The sequence below is a fragment of the Pavona decussata genome, unplaced genomic scaffold (genome assembly GCF_977016875.1).
Source record: "Pavona decussata unplaced genomic scaffold, jaPavDecu1.1 SCAFFOLD_96, whole genome shotgun sequence".
In the NCBI taxonomy this organism is placed as follows: Eukaryota; Metazoa; Cnidaria; class Anthozoa; order Scleractinia; family Agariciidae; genus Pavona; species Pavona decussata.
Genome location: NW_028145513.1, coordinates 1,595,502 through 1,618,911, shown reverse-complemented (window position 1 = coordinate 1,618,911; position 23,410 = coordinate 1,595,502). Strand labels below are relative to the sequence as shown.

Below are 23,410 nucleotides of genomic sequence, written 5' to 3'. Positions count from 1 at the left end.
GAAAAACGTACAAGGATAACGTACGCGTGATGCGTAACGATACTCTAGATCCTACCGGAAATTACAATCCGTGACCCGGCGTCACATTCATATCAGGGCCGTACAAATGGTTTCTGTCTCCAAATGAAAGGTGAAAACGTAAGGATTAAAGACCGTGGATTATAAAAAGCATTCGTATGACAAATGTCGTTTTCCCCTGTATTTCATTCTGACTGAAAGAAATGCAATTCTATCTGGTGGTTACTTATTGCCTTACTATATCTCCAATTGTATCTCTGTATTTATCTATCTATTTGGGGGAATTAGCGATGCTGGAGGTTATCACTGACACAAGATTGTAGGCTTAAGCACCACGCACGCAGTCCAATATAGCTGAAAACAGCGTCTTGTTAAAAGAAAGAATGAAAGTTGCGTCATTTAACTGCGAGGAGTATTCGCTTATTTATTCTTTCTTCCGCAGTTCAAAAGCATGGAATTTTCATATATTTACTAATACTTTCATCTCATCACCTCAACGAGCATATTTATAATACGAACTCACAATACCGACGATTCCTGTACGCCTACCAATTTGGTTCCTGGGGAGTTCGCCGTTTCTGTTTAAGTTGAACGAGTTGACATAATCATGAAGTAGCACATATGAAATAAAGTTATATTTTCAAGTGATGTTTTTGTTGGGTTTGCCGTCGTCGCTACTTGAGTTCCCCACTCCCTATTCACAACCGGACGCACTTCTTCTTGCTCAGTATAACAGTGTTTGAGTAAACGTTTTATTCAAGTATTTATCAATAAGTAATCTAAATTCAATTTTTACAATTAGAATCAATAAAGAGATCTAGTACTTTGCTAAATTCCTCATCTCCCAAAAAATCGCCTGAGTAAACTACCAGTGATTTTCGCTGTAATTTTACGGTGATTAGTTTGGATGAGAGTAGCGCATAAGTGACGTTTGGCTAAAACACGTCAGTTCCTTTGTAGGGTGCCTAAAGCAACCCTTTTGCTGACATATCCTCTGATCGCAATCAAATTGCGGGCAAAATCGCCGTACTTAACATGGCTATTCACTGATGAAAAAAAGAGAGAATGCCATATTTGTCTTCCCATGGATCGCACGCTTTTACCACTGAGAAGATTCGCGGGTTTATTTTTTCAGCATTGCAAGAGGATGTAGGCTCGCCTGATTTCTGCAAAAAGTTCCATTGTACTTTTTTCTTTCTTACAATGTGGCTACCGGTATTTACAAGGGGTTCATGACGGCAGGCATCAATTACCAACACAACTGTTTATTAAGGTGCACAGTTCTGCACTTCACAAGCCCGTAAGGACTGTGTTTACGCTGCACGTGTTTGAAGATCAGTTTACAATGGCTCTGTAGACTAATGAACCTTTTGCATTCTCCCAGTTTAACGGATATCAAAACAATATTTTAGGCTATGATCCTTAATGAATCTACATAACTCCACGCTGATTTCCAGTATTGTGATACGTAGACTGTTTTGGCTCTTGCTACTATCACTGTCCACCATTCTCTGCCTTTGGCCAAACGACTACCCGTCAGGAGCTCAACTCACGTCCTCTTGGCTGCGTAATAAAGCACAAGTCATAATAATAATAATAATTCATATTTGTACACTTTTTATATGGCAAAACAATAAACTGAGCTGAACTGAACTGAAGTCAAACGGTTAAGTTCGACCTTGTGTTGAAGCTGGGATAAATACCACTAAATTGAAATAACCGACACACCATAAAATGACCCACTTACAAGGAAGGCAGAGCCATTTTCTAGTTTTACTTTAGATAATTCATTTTTTTGGAGTGGGTTGGGACGAGGATAGGGTGGATGGAAGGGGGCAGAAATGACACAACATCTTGGCTTCGAGTGTATTAAACAACTAGCAGAGGAAGTAAAATGACGTAAAAAGTATTAATACTTTGGAGGACCATTCTTTTAAGAGTTATGTCATTTCGGTTGGATGTTAATAGACCATATTCGTATTCTCGGTATGGAACTGGATCGAGCTTGCAATGGAGGCTCATGCGGGGGAATATATTAGAAACTATTTGCATGTGAAAAGATTCCCCCGCATAAGCCTCGTGTGCAAGCTAGTTCCAGTTCAATACCGAGAATACGAATACGGTCTATTCGCACTTGTAGCATGCAAGAATTGCTTACCTTGATAAAAACAGTGGAAGGAACCATCTTCTGCGCATGCTCATCCCAGCTGACCTGAAAGCGATGTAGATTGAAGTGCAGCTTGGGGAGGGTTACATAGCCAGCCATAAGAGGATACAGACTGAACTTGAGCCTGTGATCACCAGAGGGCAGCAGACGAAACTGAATCTAAGAGAGAAAATATCGTGCAAATAACTGTTGCCACAGACTATCTCAGACGTTTTTCCATCGGGCCTAAACAGTAAAGAATCTGCTCAAACTAACTTTCACTGAAATGTGTGCAGCCATTATGCGTGTGACATAACGTAGCTTAATTCCCTTGCTATAAGCTATGTCATTTCGGTTCGATGTTAATTCCGCACTTGTAGCAGCAATCAAATTTTCGCCAATTTCACTTAATTTCACAGGTAGGAATGTGGTTGAGCTACATTTTCCCAGAATTTGCTCTAAAGCGTTTTATGGGTCAAATTTATACAGGAGGAAACTAATTTAGTCTGTCTGTGGCCAGACTGTTTGGCTGGGAGTAAACAAATCTCGGTAGGTTATGTCCTAAATGACTTCATCCTGGAAGCTAGTTAGTATAAATAGTATTTATGTTCTGAATTCATGCCAGGAATAAGCCAGTGTAACCGGCTTTTGATGTCCTAAATGCCTTCTGAAAGTTAACTAATTTGAACAGTTTGTGACCTAAATGCATGCTGACTAAACTTGTCTAACTAGTTCATATCCTGAATGCATGCTGGGAGTAAGCTGGTTTAACCTGTTTATGTCCTGAGTACATAAAAGCGTCGCTTGGCTCCACGGTGACCTCAACCTCCTGAACCTGAAGAGTGCGATTGTGCATAAGATAACTGACAAACAGAGGCATCTGTAAACAGCCATATGCAAGGAAGTCTAAAACAGAATACAAGGGACAACCAAAACAAGCTTGAATGAAAATTATCTTTCAAAGGTTTGACATTGATTGACTTTCTACGGTTAGAATAGGCTCGATTTCCGCCGCTCTCTCTCTCGGAAGGAGCGCGGGCTCTTTTCCCGAACAGCGGCTGGAAATCGAGCCTACGGGTAGGAAAAGTATTAAAAATCCTTTAGTTTTCGTCGGTTAAAATAAGAACAAAAACGCAACAGTTACATTAAGGTTCAAAGAATGTTGACATCAGCGAGATGTGAGAAAAAGTGACTTGTGTCAGTAATGTGTGCCAGCAATTGAATTCCCAAGCTTCACAATTATGGCTCTGTATCAACAGAAATACGTCACCAAAGTCTTTGTTATGATGATACTGCTTGATATGTTAACCAACAAAGATAGTCGGTTTAAGGTCGTTCCCCTAAAATAGAACCAACACTCAGATTTTTTTCAAACTTTGCCCATGTGTGGTTCACTATATGTAAACTGCAAAAATGAAATAAAAAGAGGGGGTCACCATGCTTGTTCTTCAGCAACGAACCATTGAAATATGGTAATTTCTGCATGTTTGGACAAAAAGGACTATAATAGAGCATTTGCCAAAGACAGGAATTATTTTCCGAAGAGAAGAGTTAACGGCCCATTTCATAGAATTTTTTCCCTGTCCACAAATCATTTTCAATGTGAAATCTGTTTGAAAACTATTCCTAACCAGTGCTACTGAGATATTCAACAAAATCATCTAATTCGTTACCTCTGAAGGTAGGCCAAAATGTCCATTGGCTAGATATTAGGCGCCAAATTTGATATTTCTAACACTAGGATTTTCATTAAATTTTCACGGTAGTTGGCAAACGATATTGTGGTTAGAAATCTGAAAAGAGAAAATAGGTTCACCGGGTTGGTTTTGCAGATATTTCACAAAGCAGTGGTAAATCGAGCTTCAAAACTGGTTTCTCCGCGAAGAGACTTGGGCGAGTCTTATGAAAACACCTTAATTTCCGCCCAAAATGCAAATTAAGAGTTTTGTTGTTAGATGCAAGTCAGATTGAGTGATACTCAGTAGTAAGCTAGAAATGAGCGTAAATTTTTCATTTTGCCATTGTGCGCAGTAGAGTTGCACACTGCAAAACAGGGGAATGACCTTAACATGCAGTTAGTTCCAGTCAATACACGAGCCTCGCATGGGCTTGAATAAGTGCTGATTACTAAACTACTATTGAGATTCTTACCTGTTTGAATAGTGAAAGGAACACTTTCTACCGTGACAGAAGGAAAAGTTAGTTCTGTGACCACAACGGGATATTTCTCTGCAGCTGAAGTTCTGAAAAAAAAAAAAATTCAAAATAACAAATTTCAAACGTAACTACAGTATTAAGCGGCCCTATTTAGCGGCCAGTGAGGGGCCAGTTATGAAAGTCCCGAAACTATTAAAAACGGCTACCCCACGGCCACCTTCTGGCCGTCCCGATGAGGGTTCTCCTAACGTTTTTAAAGCGACCACCAAGTAATTGAAAAACACGTAGTTTGGCCTTGTTTTGAAAACGATGATAGTAGATATTAGTCCGGAATAGGTGACAACTGATAAAAACATTCAAATACACTTTTATTATTGCCTTGTCTTCCGTTGTCAACATTCTTAGTGATTATCTTTTGATTTTGTGACAGTATAAAACCCCGCATTCCCGTTTGAGGCGTATGAAATGATCCAATTTACTCGTTGAAGTTCTGTGTTCCATAGGGACAGACGCGTCTGCAAGACCTTTTACAACAATGCTCTCTTCTTCAATTACGGACGATTTCTTTATTTAAAGTGTATATCACAGAAATCTTTTATTTGCTTGATCAAATCTTCTTGTTGCTTCTCGTATGAAATTCGAAACAAATCCTTTTCAATTTTCCCACGCGTTTGAGGCGTATAAAAGTGTCAAATTTGGGTACAATACCGCGAAGACAGGAGACTGGGTCTGGGACTGGGGTCTTGGGCGGTATATTCTACCCGACTGGAAGTAAAACGTGACACTTTTGTACGCCTCTAATTAAGCGGCCAATTGGCCTTACTTTTTCCAAGTTGGAATCCATTACGACCCAATTCATCTGTAGCCGGAGAGTAGTGAGGGGGGGACCAGTTAGTCCTCTTTTTCGCGGTGGTTTCTCATTAATACGCGGTGGCATAAATTAACGACGATGACGTCACCGCCTATTGTCTTGATCACGCATTATAGGATGACGTCATATTTAAGTTTAGTCTTACCAACAGGTTATGAACTGGTTTGACAGGTTGATCAATGATGTCATGCTCTGTTTTTAACTCATTATAGGATGACGTCATATTTAAGTTTAGCCTTACCAACAGGTTATGAACTGGTTTGACAGGTTGATCAATGATGTCATGCTCTATTTTTAACTTATGGCAGTCATGGTCGTTATTACCGGATTGACAGGTTTTTGAAGTTATTTTTGGATACATGACATCATATAGTATATTACATACATACTTTATTGTATAGCTCCCCTTGGGGGGTTTTTCTGTCATACATGAAAATAAAAATAATAATAATGAAAACTATTTACATTTGGATGATAATATAGAGAGAAAGAAAAAAATACGATAATAAAAAAAACGATGAATTGAAAAGATTCTTAAAAAGTCTTTTTAAAAAAAAAAACGCTACGTTTTCCCGTGTTTCTGATATGCTTCAATAAATGATTGTAGATTTTTTTGCTCCACGGAAGATGAAAGCTCTTTGGCCTTTCGGAAGCCTACACTTGGGCAGTATGAAGTCATTATTTTGCCTGGCGTTCCTTTGGTGAATTTTTGAAGGGTGTTGAAGTCATTCTCGAAGATAACCGGGAGTTAGGTTGTTCATTCATTCGTATACAGTAGTCTATTTTCATTGTCCGTAAGCGTATGAAAAAGCGATTACTGCCAAGCACATTATTCACAAATTGTGAGTTTCAGTAATAATCATACATTTTCAGTGATTCTATTTTGGATGAATTTGATCGAGATTGTGATTTTGTAGGTTATAAAAGGTGAAATCATACATCAGACATCGGACGCGTGTTTCGATTCACACACCGTTACTTAAGCTATTATGTTAATTAAGTTGAGCTTTGTCGGGGATTAAACAGTAAAAACAGTCTTTTGTTGTCTTTTGTTTACCAGATTGCTCCGAATAAGAATATTATTACGGTTGATCGATTCCTGGCTGCTTAAATTAATTTGCATGTTATGTTTGGCGCGCACTGAAAAAATAAAACACTCTCACAATTTACTGAAAATTCTTTATTTAAATCGTCCAACAATTCAAGTACAAAGCAAAGTTCTTATGACGGCGTTAATCATCTTTATCCTCTTCATCGCTAGGGGGATAGAATGTCATTTTTGATGTCCTTTCATCCTTGTGTGTGATTGCGCCACAATTTAATTAAAATTCATCCTCTTGAGAAGCCTTATATGGATGATTTCTGTGAGTTCGCCGGGATCTTCTTGAGGGACGATCATCGTCATCCAGGTAGTTTTTAAACCGAATTCGAGGTGGTTTTTTTCTTTTCTGCGTAGGTGAGGGTACTGTGGGAGGGGGTGTTAAGATGGACGAGGGAAGTGACGCTTCCGCGGGCGTCGCTTGTGTTGCGATTGGTTCTTGGGCAGCGGTCGCCTGTATAACCGTGGGAGTTTGGACAGCGGCCGCCTGTACAGTCACTGGTTCTTGATCTGGCATATGATTGCTAGAAATTTGTCTCTGTTCTTCAGAGTAGGGTGGATTTGATTCTTTGAGTCTGGAATTCAACTGTTGTTTAAACGTCAAATACTTGTTTTGCAGCTGCATGTAATGCTTTGCTCTTTCGTCATCTCCAAGGTCTGATCGTGAGAGAAGACCATCCATTGAATCTTGTAATTTCTTCATTACTGGAACTACTGGGGGAGTCATTACGTTCTGTTGTTTGAGGTACTGTAGTAGTTCCTGCGAGATATTGCCCGGTACCGCTACGTTATCAAATCGTTCTTCGCTAGGTAGAACGTTCGTTCGCAATCTACAGTTGTCTTGGGTAGTGGTTTTAAGGTCAACTAGGAGATAACCAAAGTGCCTCTGTACGGCCTGCTCATAGTGATTTAAAAAGAAATCCGTTTGGCCGGGATACATTTGCTTCGCCAGAGTCAAGATTTGCAATTTGTCTCGTGTATTCTTAAATAACACCAAATAATGACTGTTTAAGCTGATACTTCGACTGCCTTTTCCTTGATGAAATAAGTTCTGCACAATGTAAATTATGCTTAGGTTGCGATGATGGGATCCTCTTGTAAACAGGTTGACGATTCGCTTGTCTTCACCGGCATCAGCCATCTGATCATCGATCACCATTAAGTTGCGTTGGTGGATGTCAAAATAGGAGTCATGCTCTAGATTGGAAGGAATACCTCTGATAAATTCTATATTTGGCATTATTGCCATCAATTCTAGATAAGCGGGCTGCCACTGCGAATAGCACCAAACAATCCTCTCTGGTGGTAGGTTGATTGCTCTTTGAGCCTGTTGCAACAAAGATTTTACCCAGACAGTCTTTCCTGATCCGGTCATCCCAGCAACCATACAAGTAAATGGATGTACAAATTGAAACCGCTGACACTTTTCTACAGAAAACGGCATAGCTCTGAAGGGAGTGAAACTCGGCGATTCACTGTGTTTCCGGCTCATGTGTCTTTGCATGTTATCTTTCCTGGAAAAATTATTTTTACAAACAGGACAGGACCAACTCATGTCAACTCAGTGAAGACTTAACGTGCACTGAAAAAACGTCGAATGTGTCACATTTAAATAGAATTAGCCCCTATTGTCTCCCTATCCTCTCCTCCAACTCTCCCTCTTCCTCCTCCTCCTCCTTTCTATTGTTTTCCCTCTTTCTCCTCCACCTCCTCCTCCACCTCCTCCTCCTCCTCCTCCTCCTCCTCCTCCTCCTCAATTCTGTTGTTTTCCCTCCTACTCCTTATTTCTAGTGTTTTCCTTCTCCTCAATTCTATTACTTCCCCCACACCCTACACAATAAAAGGGGGAACTTACTTTCTTAAACTCATTCCATGATCATGTCTCGCGTTGTAAAGAACAACCGAGGTTTCCTTCAGCTCCTTTCTGATTGCCCTTCCAAGCAGCGTCAGTTTCTCTTGAGAACAGCTACTCCACAACAGTTGCATGCGTTATTGCAAGTTATTTATAATGTACTTACAGAAAACATACCAGTGTCTGAAGAAGTTAGGGCCTTCTTGCGTTCGCATAGGGATGCTCTTCTAAATCTTGCTCAGCGAAATGTTCCTTACAAGACAAAGAAACGCATCCTTGTGCAAGAGGGCAGTGGGTTTATACAAGAATTACTGACCCCTGCAATTAGTAGCTTGGGGTATCTTATGTTATAAAAGAGACTGTGGATTCTGAATGTTGGTCATTTGTGTCTCTCTTTTAACGAGTGCTGGTCGATATGAAAAGAAAGATGGATTGGGATAAAGAGGAGGAAAGTGAAATGGAGGATTACTCAACCTCTGATGAGGAAAGTGACGAAGAAGAACCCCGGATAAAAGATGTCTTGAACAACCTTTCCAACGCCGTTTCCAGAAAGCACGCTTCTGAACTATTGCATAGTATGGCTGCTTCTAAAAATATCTTGTTCTGGACACCTAGTGGACTGTTACTCCGAAACCAGCGCGCAATACCAGTAACAAACATCTCAGAGCTGGTCGAGTATGTGTTACTCCCTCATAACGAAGATGTCGCCAAACCCCGTGCGCTCAATACTTTCCTAGATGGACTAGCCGAGCTCGGAGTGAATAAGCGACTGATCAAAAAATAAAAAACTTCTAAGCGATTTGTTAGAAAAAGAAAGAGGATACCAGGATAAAGAAGACGAATCAGGTAATGAGGCTAATGATGAAAACTTGTCGGACAGCAGTGAAGAGGAGGAAACCAGTTCTGAAAATAGCCAACCTGAAGAGTCTCATAACAGCGGCCTGGAAAGTGATTGGGAAGAAGAAGAGGCCGAGAATAGTAGCGACTCAGTTGAAAATTCAACGATAGCTCAGGCAAAAGTTCATGATCCGTGCCGACACTGCAACAGTTCACATGGATATGATACCGTACTCATGAAATGTCCTAAGTGCTTTTGGGAAGATAACTGTAAAGTTTGCCCTATATGTGATCACAAGATTCCTCTTGAACGAAAGCACGCCAAGGAATCTCTCCGTCGATGTTATGATTGTGGAGCGATCACACACAAGGATGAAAGGACATCAAAAATGACATTCTATCCCCCTAGCGATGAAGAGGATAAAGATGATTAACGCCGTCATAAGAACTTTGCTTTGTACTTGAATTGTTGAACGATTTAAATAAAGAATTTTCAGTAAATTGTGAGAGTGTTTTATTTTTTCAGTGCGCGCCAAACATAACATGCAAATTAATTTAAGCAGCCAGGAATCGATCAACCGTAATAATATTCTTATTCGGAGCAATCTGGTAAACAAAAGACAACAAAAGACTGTTTTTACTGTTTAATCCCCGACAAAGCTCAACTTAATTAACATAATAGCTTAAGTAACGGTGCGTGAATCGAAACACGCGTCCGATGTCTGATGTATGATTTCACCTTTTATAACCTACAAAATCACAATCTCGATCAAATTCATCCAAAATAGAATCACTGAAAATGTATGATTATTACTGAAACTCACAATTCGTGAATTGATCAACCTGTCAAACCAGTTCATAACCTGTTGGTAAGACTAAACTTAAATATGACGTCATCCTATAATGCGTGATCAAGACAATAGGCGGTGACGTCATCGTCGTTAATTTATGCCACCGCGTATTAATGAGAAACCACCGCGAAAAAGAGGACTAACTGGTCCCCCCCTCACTACTCCGGAGACATTCACTGACAGTTTTAGTACACTATTTATAACAAAACTATTTATAACAAAACTTGAACATTACTTTTAGGTTTCTGTCGATACAAAACGTTGGCGGGTTTTTGAAATGGCACCAAATCCCCGTGATACCTCGTCTTCAATAGAGGGGAATAGAGGTCTAATTTACAATGCCTCAGAGACACTTGGGACAGGTTTGGTTGTATTTTTTCTCACGGAGAATGATGATAGGATATAAAGGCAGGATTTCTAAGCTATTGTCCATTAATTTGTAGATATCAAGACAGCAGTCAGACGTACCGTCTTCACTGCAGAGCAAGGCTGCCAATGTTAACAACTTTTAGTCTGCTGACTTCCTCCCTGACTGCTAAGCAGTAACTTTCTGACGCACTTTCACCCTGCTGCAACGAGACTGCTACGGAGACAGATATTAACATGAGGTGGAAGGCAAGTGTCTACATGCAATCCAAGTTAACAATAAACGAAGCGTAGTTGGAGTGCATTGCTCTCAACAGGATAAAAACCACCAGGAAAAATAAACAAGCAAACGACTTCTCGCAACTCTCTTTTTCTCCGTACGACACAATCACCAACTGAACAGGAACATAGCATTTATGCCGCAGACATGATGCTGACATCTGTTCAATCTACTCAGTTGAGGGAACACGAAAGCCAAAACAAACTCAGCAAGTAACGTCACCCTATGAACGTGTTTCCACTGCAAATGATTGCATAAATTGATACCTTTACTGAAGCGATGGACACGGAGTTTTAAGGAGCTGGCATGGCATTGAAAAGAAGTGTAACCAATCAGATGACAGAACGTGTTTTTATGTCTGTATTTTTTTAGGTGTGCAAAGTTGATGACTGTTGTGTTATGGAGAAGGAGAGAGGTGTGGAAGGGATAGGTTTGTTTCGAACGATAGTGCAGGGCAGCAGGATTTGAGCTAGTCCAGAATAGTTTATCAGTGAGGATCATTATAAATTCTGTTTACCCTACTATAAAAGAGTAATGGTTCTCGTAAGGTATTGGGGACAGATGGCTACTTACGAGAGCTTGCCAAGCTAGCAATAAATACAGTAGTACCATATTGGAAATACAAAAAAATACCGCCGTATTAAATGCTTTTTTTGTTTTATTTCGCCCTATACTGTACAACCCTAAGATATAATGACGATAACTGAACAGTATTACAGGGTATACTGCAGTACTAGGACTTTCCCTTTATGATTTTTTAAGAAAACAACAAATTACAATTGCTACTAACATCAACATATTCAACATAAACAGCCTCAACAAAAAGTAGTGATATAGTTTAAAATTTTTATGACCTGTGTGTCTTTTGGTTAGGCTTCAGTTTACATAAGTCTAGTTAGTAAAGATAGGTAACTGCGGATGGAAGACTGCTACAAAGATTTAAGTTGCAAGTCCGGACATGAAGGCATCTTTTACGCATGCGTGTGAAAATCAAAACTTGAGTGCCTTGACTACAGTGTTGTGCTGACAACGTTGTAATTCCAGTCACGAGGGCATATGCATGTGGGTGGTGTTTGGAAATGTTAACGAGCACTGAAATATGGTACTGTAATTACAGTACTGTAAAATCATTGTGACGAACAACAATGTGAAGTTGATTGATAAAAGATGGCAGAGGGCGTTAATAGGGTTTTCTTTGGGGTGTTGGCTTAACGGGAGCTTAAAAACAAAGAAAAAGTTCAAGTTGTAATCTCTGAAAGTGTCCGCGGCCGCTTACGAGAATGTAACAATACAGAGTATGTAGGGGAGTTAATAGGGGTTTCAAACAAGGCGGCCGTAAGTAGAGCTGTCTGCTCACCTTTGTTGATCTAATTATAAAACCAGCTAATCAGAGAGAAAACTAGCTTTCATTCAAACTCATTGATTGTGCGAGAAACCATGATGGATCTTTCAAAGTAGACACTTACATTGTACACACTAGAAATATGTGACTCACAAAACCTTGTGAAGCTAGGGCTTGCCGGAAATCCCACTTTACTTGTATTTGTAGCATCAATTGAGGAGATTAAAAGGTTTCTGAACATAGCAACTACTTTGATGAGCGTGGTCTTTTCGTAGTTGCACAGGCTAGTTTACGGTTGAAATCTATTTCTGACACAACAAAATGTACAACAGGTGTGCAGCCCTGTCATGCTCAATAAATTAATTTATTTCCCAAGGAAGATTATTTTACTGCGGCCACTAAATGTGTAATTTCTTCAATGCAATCTTTCACAAAACGATTTCTGGAAGAAAAGGAAAAGATTCTGCAGAGATATTTCCATCCAGTGAATATTGATGAACATTGCAGTTGAAATTTAATCGGGCACTGAATGCGAAACTTTCCCAAGGTATGCAAATTTGCTCCATCTGATGCTAGTCTGTCTTCCAACCTGTTGCTGCATAGCAACCTTCCCTTTGTCTGATGTCATTCGTACTTTGTTTTTCACTGTTGCCAGGCAACATTTCAGACACCTTTAAAGACTTTTTTTTTGCTCAAATTTGCCCGGCTTAGCTTCGCTCGGGCCTTCGGCTCGACAAATTTATTAACAAGGAATTAAGAGAATTAGCACCTGGCAGTTTAGTAACACCATTTCAGGTGTTAGGTCCTTGATAGTGATTTTCAACGGGTTAGTGCAAAAATCTCCTCTCACTGCATTTGTTCCTTTACATGTAAAATGGCAAAGACTACAAATATCAGACTTTGACTGAAACCTAGGGCAGTTCTTTTACAGCAGTAAATAATTATATAAACTTGTTGAAAAAGCTGTCTCTAACTCTTTCATTAGGATTGTTTTGAGATTTTCCTCCTGAACATTGAGATCATTGGTTGCTGGTTTATGGTTGCTTCTAGTGACTGACCACCATTCTTGTTTATCACAAGGAAAGCAAAGTTCTGTGAGGGAAGGTGAGTAAGATATCATCTAAAATTTCATTAAAGTACTCACAGCTCTGATTACGTCATAAGCCAATCCAAATTCCCCATTTGCTGATCCAGAGTATTCAATAACCTATAATTTTCCTGCAGCTGTATTTTTTTTCATAGCTGATACATGTACTGCTTGTTGTAATATGTTTTACATTTTACCTTTGCATGGAACATACAACCAGTTAAGCAGAGGAGACTTCTCCTCTGCCAGAATTTAGGTTGCAGGCCATCAAACTGAAAGTCAGATGCCCTAATCACTAACCACTCTGCATAACATGTTAGACTTGTTTTCTTGTAGCTTAGTTGACTCACCCTGAAAACCTTGTCTCCAAGGTCTCTGGCCAAAGAAATCCAAACTTCCTGCTTCCAACTTCTAAAGGGTTCATGGATAATGGAGTTGTTGTCTGCAGATAAAAAAGTTATACCGCACCTGAGTTCAACATCATTGGTGCCATAATAAATTATGTAAATTTTACAGGCCAATCAACTGAGCGCTACCTAACACCAACAACAAAATAAGAATTTTAAGCTTGTCTGACAAAATCCTACTTAAGTCCCAGGTATAAGATTTTGGCTATAAAATAACATTAATTAAAGTTTTCCTTAGATGGAGGTTTGAAAGGGAAAAGGGGCAACCCTGAAGATCAGTGGCTGTGGTTTCTCTTATACAGTATTAATACTGTAAATGGAGGACCATCACAGTTATTTATGTAACTTAAAGGGCCCTAGTCAGCCACACCTTTGTTTTTGTTTAAATGCAAGAGTTTAGCTATTATATTTTAGTTGGAGCATGTCGAGATGAACGAAATCACTGTGAAACTACTAAAGATAATGAAACATTCTTTCAGGAACACAACTTACAGTAAAGCAATAATATTTCCCTTCACTATGCAATTTCAATAATTTCGATGGCATCGAAAATGGCGGAGGCTGACTAGGGTCCTTTAAGTAGTTGTGAACACCTGAAAAAAAAATTTGAATGGGATATATATTATTTTTAACCTATGACCTCTGCATTACAAGTGCAGCACTTGTTCTACTAACTGAACAAGTCAAGAAGGAGCTGGTCATTTTTTTTTAACTTTGTAATGAGACTCTGGAGGAGCATAAAAATAAACAGTGAAGTTTTGCAGACGTTCATTTTTGTGAATGCTCAATTTGTTGTAACTACAGCGGTATTCAGTGTACATCACAGGTTTCTTGGAAGGTGAGCACTCGAAGCTCTTTATGGTGGTCAAATTACCTTTTGTAAATATATGACATTTCATACCGGTATCTAACAGTATTTGCATGCACTTATATGGCACAAACCCTGGCATAGCTGTCTCCTCACAATGGCATTATTAGCAGCTTGTTGATAAAAAGAATCCTGGGCCCAGTTGCTCGAAGCATGGTTAGCGCTAACCCGGGTAAAATACCATGACAACCTATAGGTTTTAATACCTCTTAACCAATGGTTAGCGCTAACAATGCTTCGAGCAACTCAGCCCTGGGCGCTGAGTCTATAGTAAAATCTTCTATTAGTTGTCAGTATTTAATCATGTCAGTAGACTGAAGTAAAATAAAGATTAGATCACACTGTCAGTATTAGTTTACTTTTAGTCACATCAACTTAACCATCGCTCAGTTATTGATAGTGTTTTGAGGCTTGTGAGGTAGACTGCATTGAACTCTACAGTAAAAGGACAGATGTTTACATCATTTGGATGTAAGTTACATGTACCTGTATTGTGTCTTTTTAAAAATGAAAATCATGAAACAAATTAGCAAAACAAAAACCATTTAATTTCACTAAAACTAAAGATAAACCAACACTCAACTGATTTCTTTTGTGTTAAAAACTGAATCAACCCAAGGGTAGTACGTGTATTTGTGGTTGTGAACAAAACGAAATCAGTCAAGTGTCAGTTAATGTCACTGTTCCGGTTAAGATTCACGCTAAGCGTAACTCTACATAAACAACATAGAATTAACTAAAGTAACAACAACAGACATATTGGCGTAAATAAGGGGGGAACACCGCTCGGCGATTGCGTGACAGGTGACTTCTTTTGTGTGACCATTTTAAGGCCTCACTTCCCTGGCACTTCCAGCTGCACCTAGGCCAACAACAACAAAACACAACAACGCGCTGGAACAGCAGCACAGCTAGGCCAGCAGCACCACTGCGAGAAGAGTATTGGCAGGTCCCAAAACTAGAGTAGCTGAAAAGACCTCTCGCACGTCACCTATCTGACAAGCGCTGCTGGGTCGGACTGGAATATTGGCAGGTCAATACAATTAAAACACGGCAAAAAAAAAACTAGAGAACTTAGCTTGGGGAAGTCGCTACGCAGACTTAACCGAAACGCAACCAACGATTGGTGACCCCAGTTTATTAATAACATGGCCTCCAAAGGGAGGGAGGGAGGGAAAAAATTTACACAGCTTAACAGCAAGCAAACAATAGCATAAGAAATGTGAGTTAAAACGTTTTACACAGCATTTTATACCAAGACAGTGTTCAATGCCTGAGCCAATTGCCAGGCTTGTACCATTTACATGCTAGACCTTACATTATAATATCAGAGACATGAATGGGGTATTCAGAAGATTTAACCATTTAGAAAGGACGAAATAACTAGTATCCAGACAGAATTGCAACATACTAAGATAGAATTATAGATAAATGCCTACACAATGAATAGAATGGTACCTTACAGTACCAAGTACCGAGTTTTAAGTACAATACCAGCAATGCCCCACAGGGCGAAAGGTGTCACGTTCCATTAACTGTGTTTTGCAATTTTGTTGTAAAACTCTCTTTAACTTTTATTCTGTAGGCTGCTTGCATATTTTTTAAAAAAAGTTAATATGTAACATTTTGTACAAAAACTAAAAACTCTTTTGATAACTAAGTTTCTTACATGGTAAACAGTCTGTACCAGAATACAGCTTATTTGGAACAATTTTGATTTCAAGGCAAAAAATACACTTATATAATATTTTTGCATAAAACATTCTAGGCCCAGTTGCTCGAAGCATGGTTAGCGCTAACCCGGGTTAAATGCCATTACAACCTATGGGTTTTAATACCTCTTAACCAATGGTTAGCGCTAACCATGCTTCGAGCAACTCAGCCCTAAACATTAAGTTTTCCAAATGAACTTGGTGAATCATTGACAATCTTTGCCATATATAGCCAGTGTATTAATACACAGTGTACTGTAAGCTCTACCTGTAAGGCTGTCAGCCCATTCCTTATAGCTTCATCAAATAGCTCTCCAAATAAACTGAACCTGCAAAACAAAGATTTTTCATAAAAAAAAGAACACCACCTTGTTTGTTCAGTTGGTAGGGCTCCAGACTGCTGTGCGAGAGGCCTGTCTCTGGTTTAAACCCTGGCTAGACCACTAAACTTATTTAGACAAACTTAATTAGCTGCTGTGCTGCTTGGTCTGATGAACTGTCCATAGTAATGCGCTGGCCCCATCTGCCTTCCTTAACACCTATCTATCTACTGCGTGAATTTAGACATGCCCACCAAATTCACACCTACCAAACCAGACAACAAGATCTATTGTGACCACCCTTAGCCAGAACTACCAAATACTAGGACAGTTTTGGATCAATAGTGCACATGCCTATAATACGCTACCCGCTGAAATAACATTAGTATACATAGACTTCAACAAGTTAAAGTCACTTGCGAAGCAACCTTTTGAGCGCGAGTGAACGCAGTTTCTTTGACCTGTTGTATGATCTATCTAATTAAGTACTGTCGTAGTGTGATCTATTGTATTGGATTTTACTCTAGAGTCTATTTATTATTTAATAAGGACTTCATTTAAACTAGCTTCTTATTAGCTAAATCTGATGCTTCTGTATAAATAAATAAATAAATAAATTAATTAATTAAATAACCAGTAACATCTTGCTGGCTGTGCATAAAGGACTTTCTCTCAGCTCAGACGATGGAAACCTTGGGCTGGGACGTTAGGCCATTGGCCTTGTCTCATGTACACCTTGTTACGTTTGTTCCAGCTGTAGAGGATGTTAAAGATCTGCAACACTCCTTGAAAAGATTAGGGCATGTAGTCCCCAGTGTCTATGGTCTGGTAGCATCTGTCACTAATGTTACTTGACTCAGTTGATTGTGAACTAATTGCACCCGGAAGCAGTTTGGTAAAGTCCCCTACATTGTACATGGTATTGTAGAGTGCATTTGAGTTACAGCAGTTTGCACTTACAGCTGTACATATGTACTGTAATAACTGTTTAATTAACTTCAACGTACGGTGGGGCCTATGATATTAATTTAAATCCAGGAAAGGTAAAGTCAGACAAGAGCCAAAGTCGGCCCACACAGCCAGAAGTTAAACCAGGGTCTTCAGCACAAAGCAACCAGGTGTATTGTTAGTCTCCCCCACTGAATGGGATGCTAGTCCACTGCAGGGTTACCCTCCATGCTTGAGGTGCAACCTGTACCTATTTTGTATACATTGTACACCCAGACAAAGTGGAGCAGTTTCTTGTCTAAGAAAAAACATGTCATGGCAGTGGTTAGGTCTTGAACCACCAGCCTTCAAATCTAAAGTTATTTTAATGCAGCACCTGCAGGGTAACAAAGCTCAGTCATCAGCCGCTGTTCAGGGAAGCAAGTCTGCACTTCTTCCCCATATCTTTATGGCCCAACAGTGAGTTAAATAAATGGGGTCCATTGGACTTAAGTCATCAAAATAATGGGAAAAATTAAGGTAAATGGTCAGTCGACAATCGGCCGACAAAAGGCCAACAGAAGTAAAAGCAGAATAACTTAAGGAAAGACAATAATCAAGCAGATACCTTGTCAGTAATCTGTTGGTAATCTGTCAGTTAATTATTGGCCGAAAGTTGCCCGACAGATTATGAAGGGGAGGTGTTTTTCAATTTTACCAAATAATGCAGAAAATTCAAAACCAAAATACTATTAATTTTAAAAGGTTGAAGTTAACAGATGAGGTATCTACATCTTTTAAAAATTTTTAATCCAAAATGATATAAACATCAACTCAGTCAACAGATGACAGTTGGATGAATGTACTTCCGCAAATTCAAGTTTGATGTAAAGTACATGTATATGAAATGATTCATATATGAACTGCGGATGTAGATGAAAGTGAGAAGTGATCAAGTTTCTCACATTATTTCAGGAGTTCCTCAGATTATACTCCTCTTCAACTAAGGATACTGACTATTTCTGTCATGGATCACCATAAACAAGAAGTAAAACACCTCTTCAACTAAGGATACTGACTCTTTCTATCATGGATCATCATAGACAAGAAGTACAACAAAGAATGTCTCAAGGGAGATAGGTTGCATTTGTTTACAGTGACTGTTAGCATTGGGTGAGGGTGTTAATACTCACTGTTTAGTGCTCAAATGCAAGCTCTGGACAGCCAACTTTCTCCGTGAATAAATCAACATGTTTTCTAAACTGTGATATGGCATCCAAGGGAGCTGATGCTTGAAAACTTAAACGGCAAATCTGCAAGATGCAACATTAATAAAATCTTAAATTTAACAGCAAAGCCATAAAATTAGGGTTTCAACAAAACGCTGACCCCCGGGTCAGCTGACCCCCTAACTGACCCCCTCAAAAAATCACAGTGAAAAACAAAAGATGTGAAATTAAAGTTATAAAGTTTACCTGCAAGATAAAACAGCGCAAATGACGAGTGAGTTACCACTCAATTTAACGTTTGACTGTTGTCACAAAACAACATCTGGAAATAATTCCCACGGTAAAATACAGGAGCGTTCGGCTCAATACAGGTGTCCTAGAGGAGAGACCCTGGGAGCGAGGCTGATCCAAGGCGAGAGTTGAGCGGCTTGCTCTTTAATTCTGACGACACAAATACAGGAAGCGTTTAATTTTACAGCCCTCATTTTCCTGCTTTTTTAGGGAACTAAGTCATCTCACTGCTGCGAATGGAAATCGAGAGAGAGCCCTGAGCATGCAAGGCTGCTGTTAACCATTTCTTCCTTTGCATTTTCCTGTTATTTAGCGTTTACATATACACGTTTGTGGTCAAATGACGCATAAACTAAAAGTATTAGAAATGGCTTATTAAAAAAAAACTAACAAAATTACCAGACTCATTTTCCTGAAATCATGTGCTACAGCTAGTCTATAATCTCTTTTTCGTAACGACGGATTGTTTAACCTTGTTGTACCACAGGCTAACCAAGCGCACTATTAGTAATCACGGACGTGACTCTTGCTGATAAGCGGTGTTGTGTTACAAGTATTTCGAAATATTCGATCTATAAGGGTTTGTATGGGAACTCAACGGTTTTGCTTCGAAAATTCATAAAAGTGTATATTTTGCAAATAAAATCAACTTACCCTTTTCCCTTGTGTATTACTTGGCGTTTGCTGGCTCCTCAGGTCGATCTGGTGCGATTTCAGCGAGTTATCGTCATTTTAGTTTTCACTGCCGATACTGTCCACTATAAAAGAAGGGAAGGCTGGAGACCTCTGAGCGAACCCTCGCCACGCGAAAGCCAATAAATTCTAAACAATTCAGCTTCAGCTCCCAGAATTGCCACCAGTGAGGCCGCAGGTTAAAGGTCTACCCGTGAGATTCGTGCTAGCGTCCAAATTCCCTTTCACGGGCTCTAAAAGGGCTCCGTTTTGGAGCGATTCTGACTATCTTCGCTTCGCCATTATGCGCGCTCCCAACGGCTGTCCTACGAAATTCGAACACTCAAGCTTAGCAACCGCGTCACAGAGACAAAATGGCATTCACCCGAGGGGAGGGTCGTTACTTCTGCCCTCGTGCAAATTGACACCGTCGGGGAGCCGGTGCGTGTAATTCGAACGGAGACCACACGCGTGACCTGTCACTTGAAAGTTAACTTGAAACCGCAAAAGGTTTTATTCCTCTGTCACGGATTTACGCTTTAACAAGTGACGACACTCCGGGCACTTTGAATCTGGAGGGGAGAACACTTTACACTTTAAAGAGTAAGCCTTTGATTCTTCTTCGGCTGTGGTTCCTTGTTCCAAATCTCTGAAGGTTCCGTTGACGTGTGGGACAAAAACCTGGAGGGACTCTCCAACGAGGAGTGAAATTCCAGAGCAAAAGGACGACTTCTCGACATAATTTATAACAATGCCCACTCGTTCTTTTATTGGCAGAGATTGAATACCAGCAACATCACTTATGTCCCTTTCGCATCCATGCGCTCTAATTGTGATAATGGCATTGGGAGAATTTTCTGGCCTTGTGACAACAATCTCTGTTGACGCTCTAACCTTATTAAACTCCCACTTTTCCATACGCACAAAACATATGCAATGTTGGTTGTTTTGCACCATCTTCCATTCCTGGGGAATAACTAGGTCGCATAGTTCATCCATTAGAGTGTTGGTGATTTCAACTAAAGGACTAATGCGGGATGATGGCTTTTTCTGCATATTTAAGTATACAGTTTGTTGATAATTACGTGGCCCTCTCCTCGCTTTTGTGACATTGCCATCCCAGGCATCTTGAACAATCAGACCCAAAGAAGAATGACCTAATGGTGGACAATTTACATTTTCCTTGTGACTGTCAGCGTGGTCGATGATGTCTTGACAAACGGTAAAGGAACCTTCATGATATTCATAATAAGTCATAATCCTAGGAAAAGGAGTATCACGGTTACCGTCATGACCAACATTGTCTGAAATGATTTGAATTTCTCAATTTAAATTTTTCCTTGAATAAATAGACTTACCATATTTTCCAGTCTGTTGAATAGCCAAGAGATTTCCGTTTTTTCTTTGGAGGGTAATCCTCGTTGCGGCTAGCCGACTTTGACAACATCGTTATCGGATAGGATTTTGAAATAACTCGAAAATCCCGCAATTTGTAAGGCCAAAATAACTATAGCTCTTAAAAGAACTGTTGTATAAAATATCTTGATAAAACAAAACGACTAGAGGAATTGATTATCTGCGAGAGATAATTTGAACAGTGTCTGAACCGTTGAAACCGTTAACGAGTTGCGTAAATCCGTGACAGAGGAATAAAACCTTTTGCGGTTTCAAGTTAACTTTCAAGTGACAGGTCACGCGTGTGGTCTCCGTTCGAATTACACGCACCGGCTCCCCGACGGTGTCAATTTGCACGAGGGCAGAAGTAACGACCCTCCCCTCGGGTGAATGCCATTTTGTCTCTGTGACGCGGTTGCTAAGCTTGAGTGTTCGAATTTCGTAGGACAGCCGTTGGGAGCGCGCATAATGGCGAAGCGAAGATAGTCAGAATCGCTCCAAAACGGAGCCCTTTTAGAGCCCGTGAAAGGGAATTTGGACGCTAGCACGAATCTCACGGGTAGACCTTTAACCTGCGGCCTCACTGGTGGCAATTCTGGGAGCTGAAGCTGAATTGTTTAGAATTTATTGGCTTTCGCGTGGCGAGGTTCGCTCAGAGGTCTCCAGCCTTCCCTTCTTTTATAGTGGACAGTATCGGCAGTGAAAACTAAAATGACGATAACTCGCTGAAATCGCACCAGATCGACCTGAGGAGCCAGCAAACGCCAAGTAATACACAAGGGAAAAGGGTAAGTTGATTTTATTTGCAAAATATACACTTTTATGAATTTTCGAAGCAAAACCGTTGAGTTCCCATACAAACCCTTATAGATCGAATATTTCGAAATACTTGTAACACAACACCGCTTATCAGCAAGAGTCACGTCCGTGATTACTAATAGTGCGCTTGGTTAGCCTGTGGAAACACAAGATCTCAGCTACGAAAACAAATAGGCGGCCGGATAAAGATTATTAAACAATTCAAATCCTAACTAGAGAGGCTGTACTGTCACCGGACGCACTGAAACAAGCCAAACGTACCAAACCCAAATAAATGCCTCAACGGGTATAAGAACGACGGTTGCTCAACAGGCGATAAACGCAGCACTCGTAACCCAGAAATGACAGAAATGACCTTTGATATCAAAATACAAAACATGCGACAGTTGCATTGTTTAGTCTATCATGACAATTTTTGTTTCCGGCGGTGTGACGTAACCTTTTGTGTTTCGTCCAATCAGCGCCAACGTCCAAAATTCGGACGTTCGACACAAACTTCTGAAAGGTTTTGTGTCAGGCCTTCCTTTCCTCTTCTCCCCTTCCCCTCCCCCTCCCCCTTCCCTTCCCCCCTCCCCTTAGGAAGGCCTGATACTCAGGCTATACAGTACCAGGCGGTGTGCGTCACGACTCACAAAGGGTGCTGGGTAAAAATAAGGAAATGGCTCATTTGCCTCTAGTCACGATCGAGTAAACATCATCCCGAACGTAGGACTTAAGTCGACTTACAGTCGCACTGAAACTGGGCATTCAAACTTTGCTTCCTTTTCCAAAAACTATCACTAAAGCCAGCAATTTGGCAAATTTTAAAAGTCTAGTGGTAGCCTGGTACAGTACCATATTACGAACGCTAAAAAAAGTTTGTTTTGAATATGCTTCACTCTTTAGCAAGACATTCCTCTTTAATTAACTTGTTCTTCAGCCATGTGACATTGAACATTGAGCGTAACAACTATGAAATGACTGAATGAGATATTTTTTTTTTGAACTGTAAGTCATAGAAATAGAGTACTGTATACCGTAGGAGAGTAGAGGACAATTTATTGTATAGTACTTTTAAATAATGTTACGTATATTATACCGTTAAGTTACAAGTTGACACTGAACTTTGTTTAAAGTATTGATCACTCGAAAGAGTGTTGATTGCCCTATTGTTTCCTTGCATGAAGTGCTTTTGTATGATACGCCATTAAAATTGACATTAGACCACGCCCAGTGAGTATTTTTAGTGATCCTGTATTAAGCGGCCACCTGTATTAAGCGGCCAATTACTCAAGTCCCGAGGGTGGCCGTTATATACAGGTTCGACTGAATTTTGTTCGAGATGGAAACTCATACCGCCGTGAAAACGGCAAACCATAAACCTCATTATGAAAGCGAGGCTGCGCGCATGGTTTATATTATGAAACTTAGTTTTCATTGATATGCAAACAAAACTAATTTTCATATGAAAATGTTTGCACTTAGCCTCGCTTTGATAATGAGGTTCAAAGCAATTCGGAAATGGCGTATTGCTTTTTAGGGCTCGGGGGATTGTTATGACCTATCAACTATTGTTTTAAGCAACAATTAGCTTCATTTCAGGGGCACCCATTGGTTCATTTCGTTGGGTATCTGTTCGAAGACCTTAACCACCACAGAAATGGCGTTAAAAATGCGAAAAAAAAGGTCAGCTTCCATGTTCGTAAAACCAACAACAGCTATCGATCTGGGCTGGGTTGTTCGAAAGCCGATTAACGCTAATCCACGATTAAAAGTTAACCAAGGTTTTCATCTCACTCGTTAAAAATTGTTTTTAAAAGCTATTTTTAAGCTAATGGTAAAGAAAAGTCTAAGTCAAAATTGAGGGACAAAAACCTTTTTGAAG

General features: G+C 39.9%; 2 protein-coding genes across 3 annotated transcripts; both read right to left on the bottom strand.

The window, feature by feature from the left end:
* Positions 1 to 1,140: 1,140 nt before the first annotated feature.
* LOC146472892 (trafficking protein particle complex subunit 11-like) lies at positions 1,141 to 10,441 on the bottom strand. Of its 2 annotated transcripts, XM_085119186.1 has the most exons (5): positions 10,300 to 10,441; positions 4,316 to 4,407; positions 2,937 to 3,070; positions 2,177 to 2,344; positions 1,141 to 1,581 (listed from the first exon to the last, which is right to left on the bottom strand). In XM_085119186.1, the coding sequence occupies exons 3-5, from the start codon at positions 3,042 to 3,044 to the stop codon at positions 1,555 to 1,557; spliced, it is 303 nt and encodes a 100-aa protein (XP_084975312.1). In that variant the 5' UTR covers positions 3,045 to 3,070; positions 4,316 to 4,407; positions 10,300 to 10,441; the 3' UTR covers positions 1,141 to 1,554. The 2 variants fall into 2 exon arrangements, with proteins under 2 accessions (XP_084975312.1, XP_084975314.1); XM_085119188.1 differs by lacking the exons at positions 4,316 to 4,407; positions 10,300 to 10,441 and having other exon boundaries at positions 2,937 to 3,178.
* Positions 10,442 to 19,845: 9,404 nt separating this feature from the next.
* LOC146472891 (uncharacterized) lies at positions 19,846 to 21,692 on the bottom strand. Its single transcript, XM_085119165.1, has 2 exons — positions 20,691 to 21,692; positions 19,846 to 20,593 (listed from the first exon to the last, which is right to left on the bottom strand). The coding sequence occupies exons 1-2, from the start codon at positions 20,777 to 20,779 to the stop codon at positions 19,846 to 19,848; spliced, it is 837 nt and encodes a 278-aa protein (XP_084975291.1). The 5' UTR covers positions 20,780 to 21,692.
* Positions 21,693 to 23,410: the final 1,718 nt, after the last annotated feature.

Bases quoted from the DNA above. Each gene is read 5' to 3' on its own strand.
- LOC146472891 (XM_085119165.1), bottom strand. From the start codon at position 20,779: ATGTTGTCAAAGTCGGCTAGCCGCAACGAGGATTACCCTCCAAAGAAA. The intron at 20,594-20,690 runs GTAAGTCTATTT...TCCTTTTCCTAG, and splicing joins TCAACAGACTGGAAAATATG to GATTATGACTTATTATGAAT.
- LOC146472892 (XM_085119186.1), bottom strand. From the start codon at position 3,044: ATGCCTCTGTTTGTCAGTTATCTTATGCACAATCGCACTCTTCAGGTT. The intron at 2,345-2,936 runs GTTAAACCAGCT...TTTCTCTCTTAG, and splicing joins TGTACTCAGGACATAAACAG to ATTCAGTTTCGTCTGCTGCC. The intron at 1,582-2,176 runs GTAAGCAATTCT...TTTATTACGCAG, and splicing joins CTTCCACTGTTTTTATCAAG to CCAAGAGGACGTGAGTTGAG.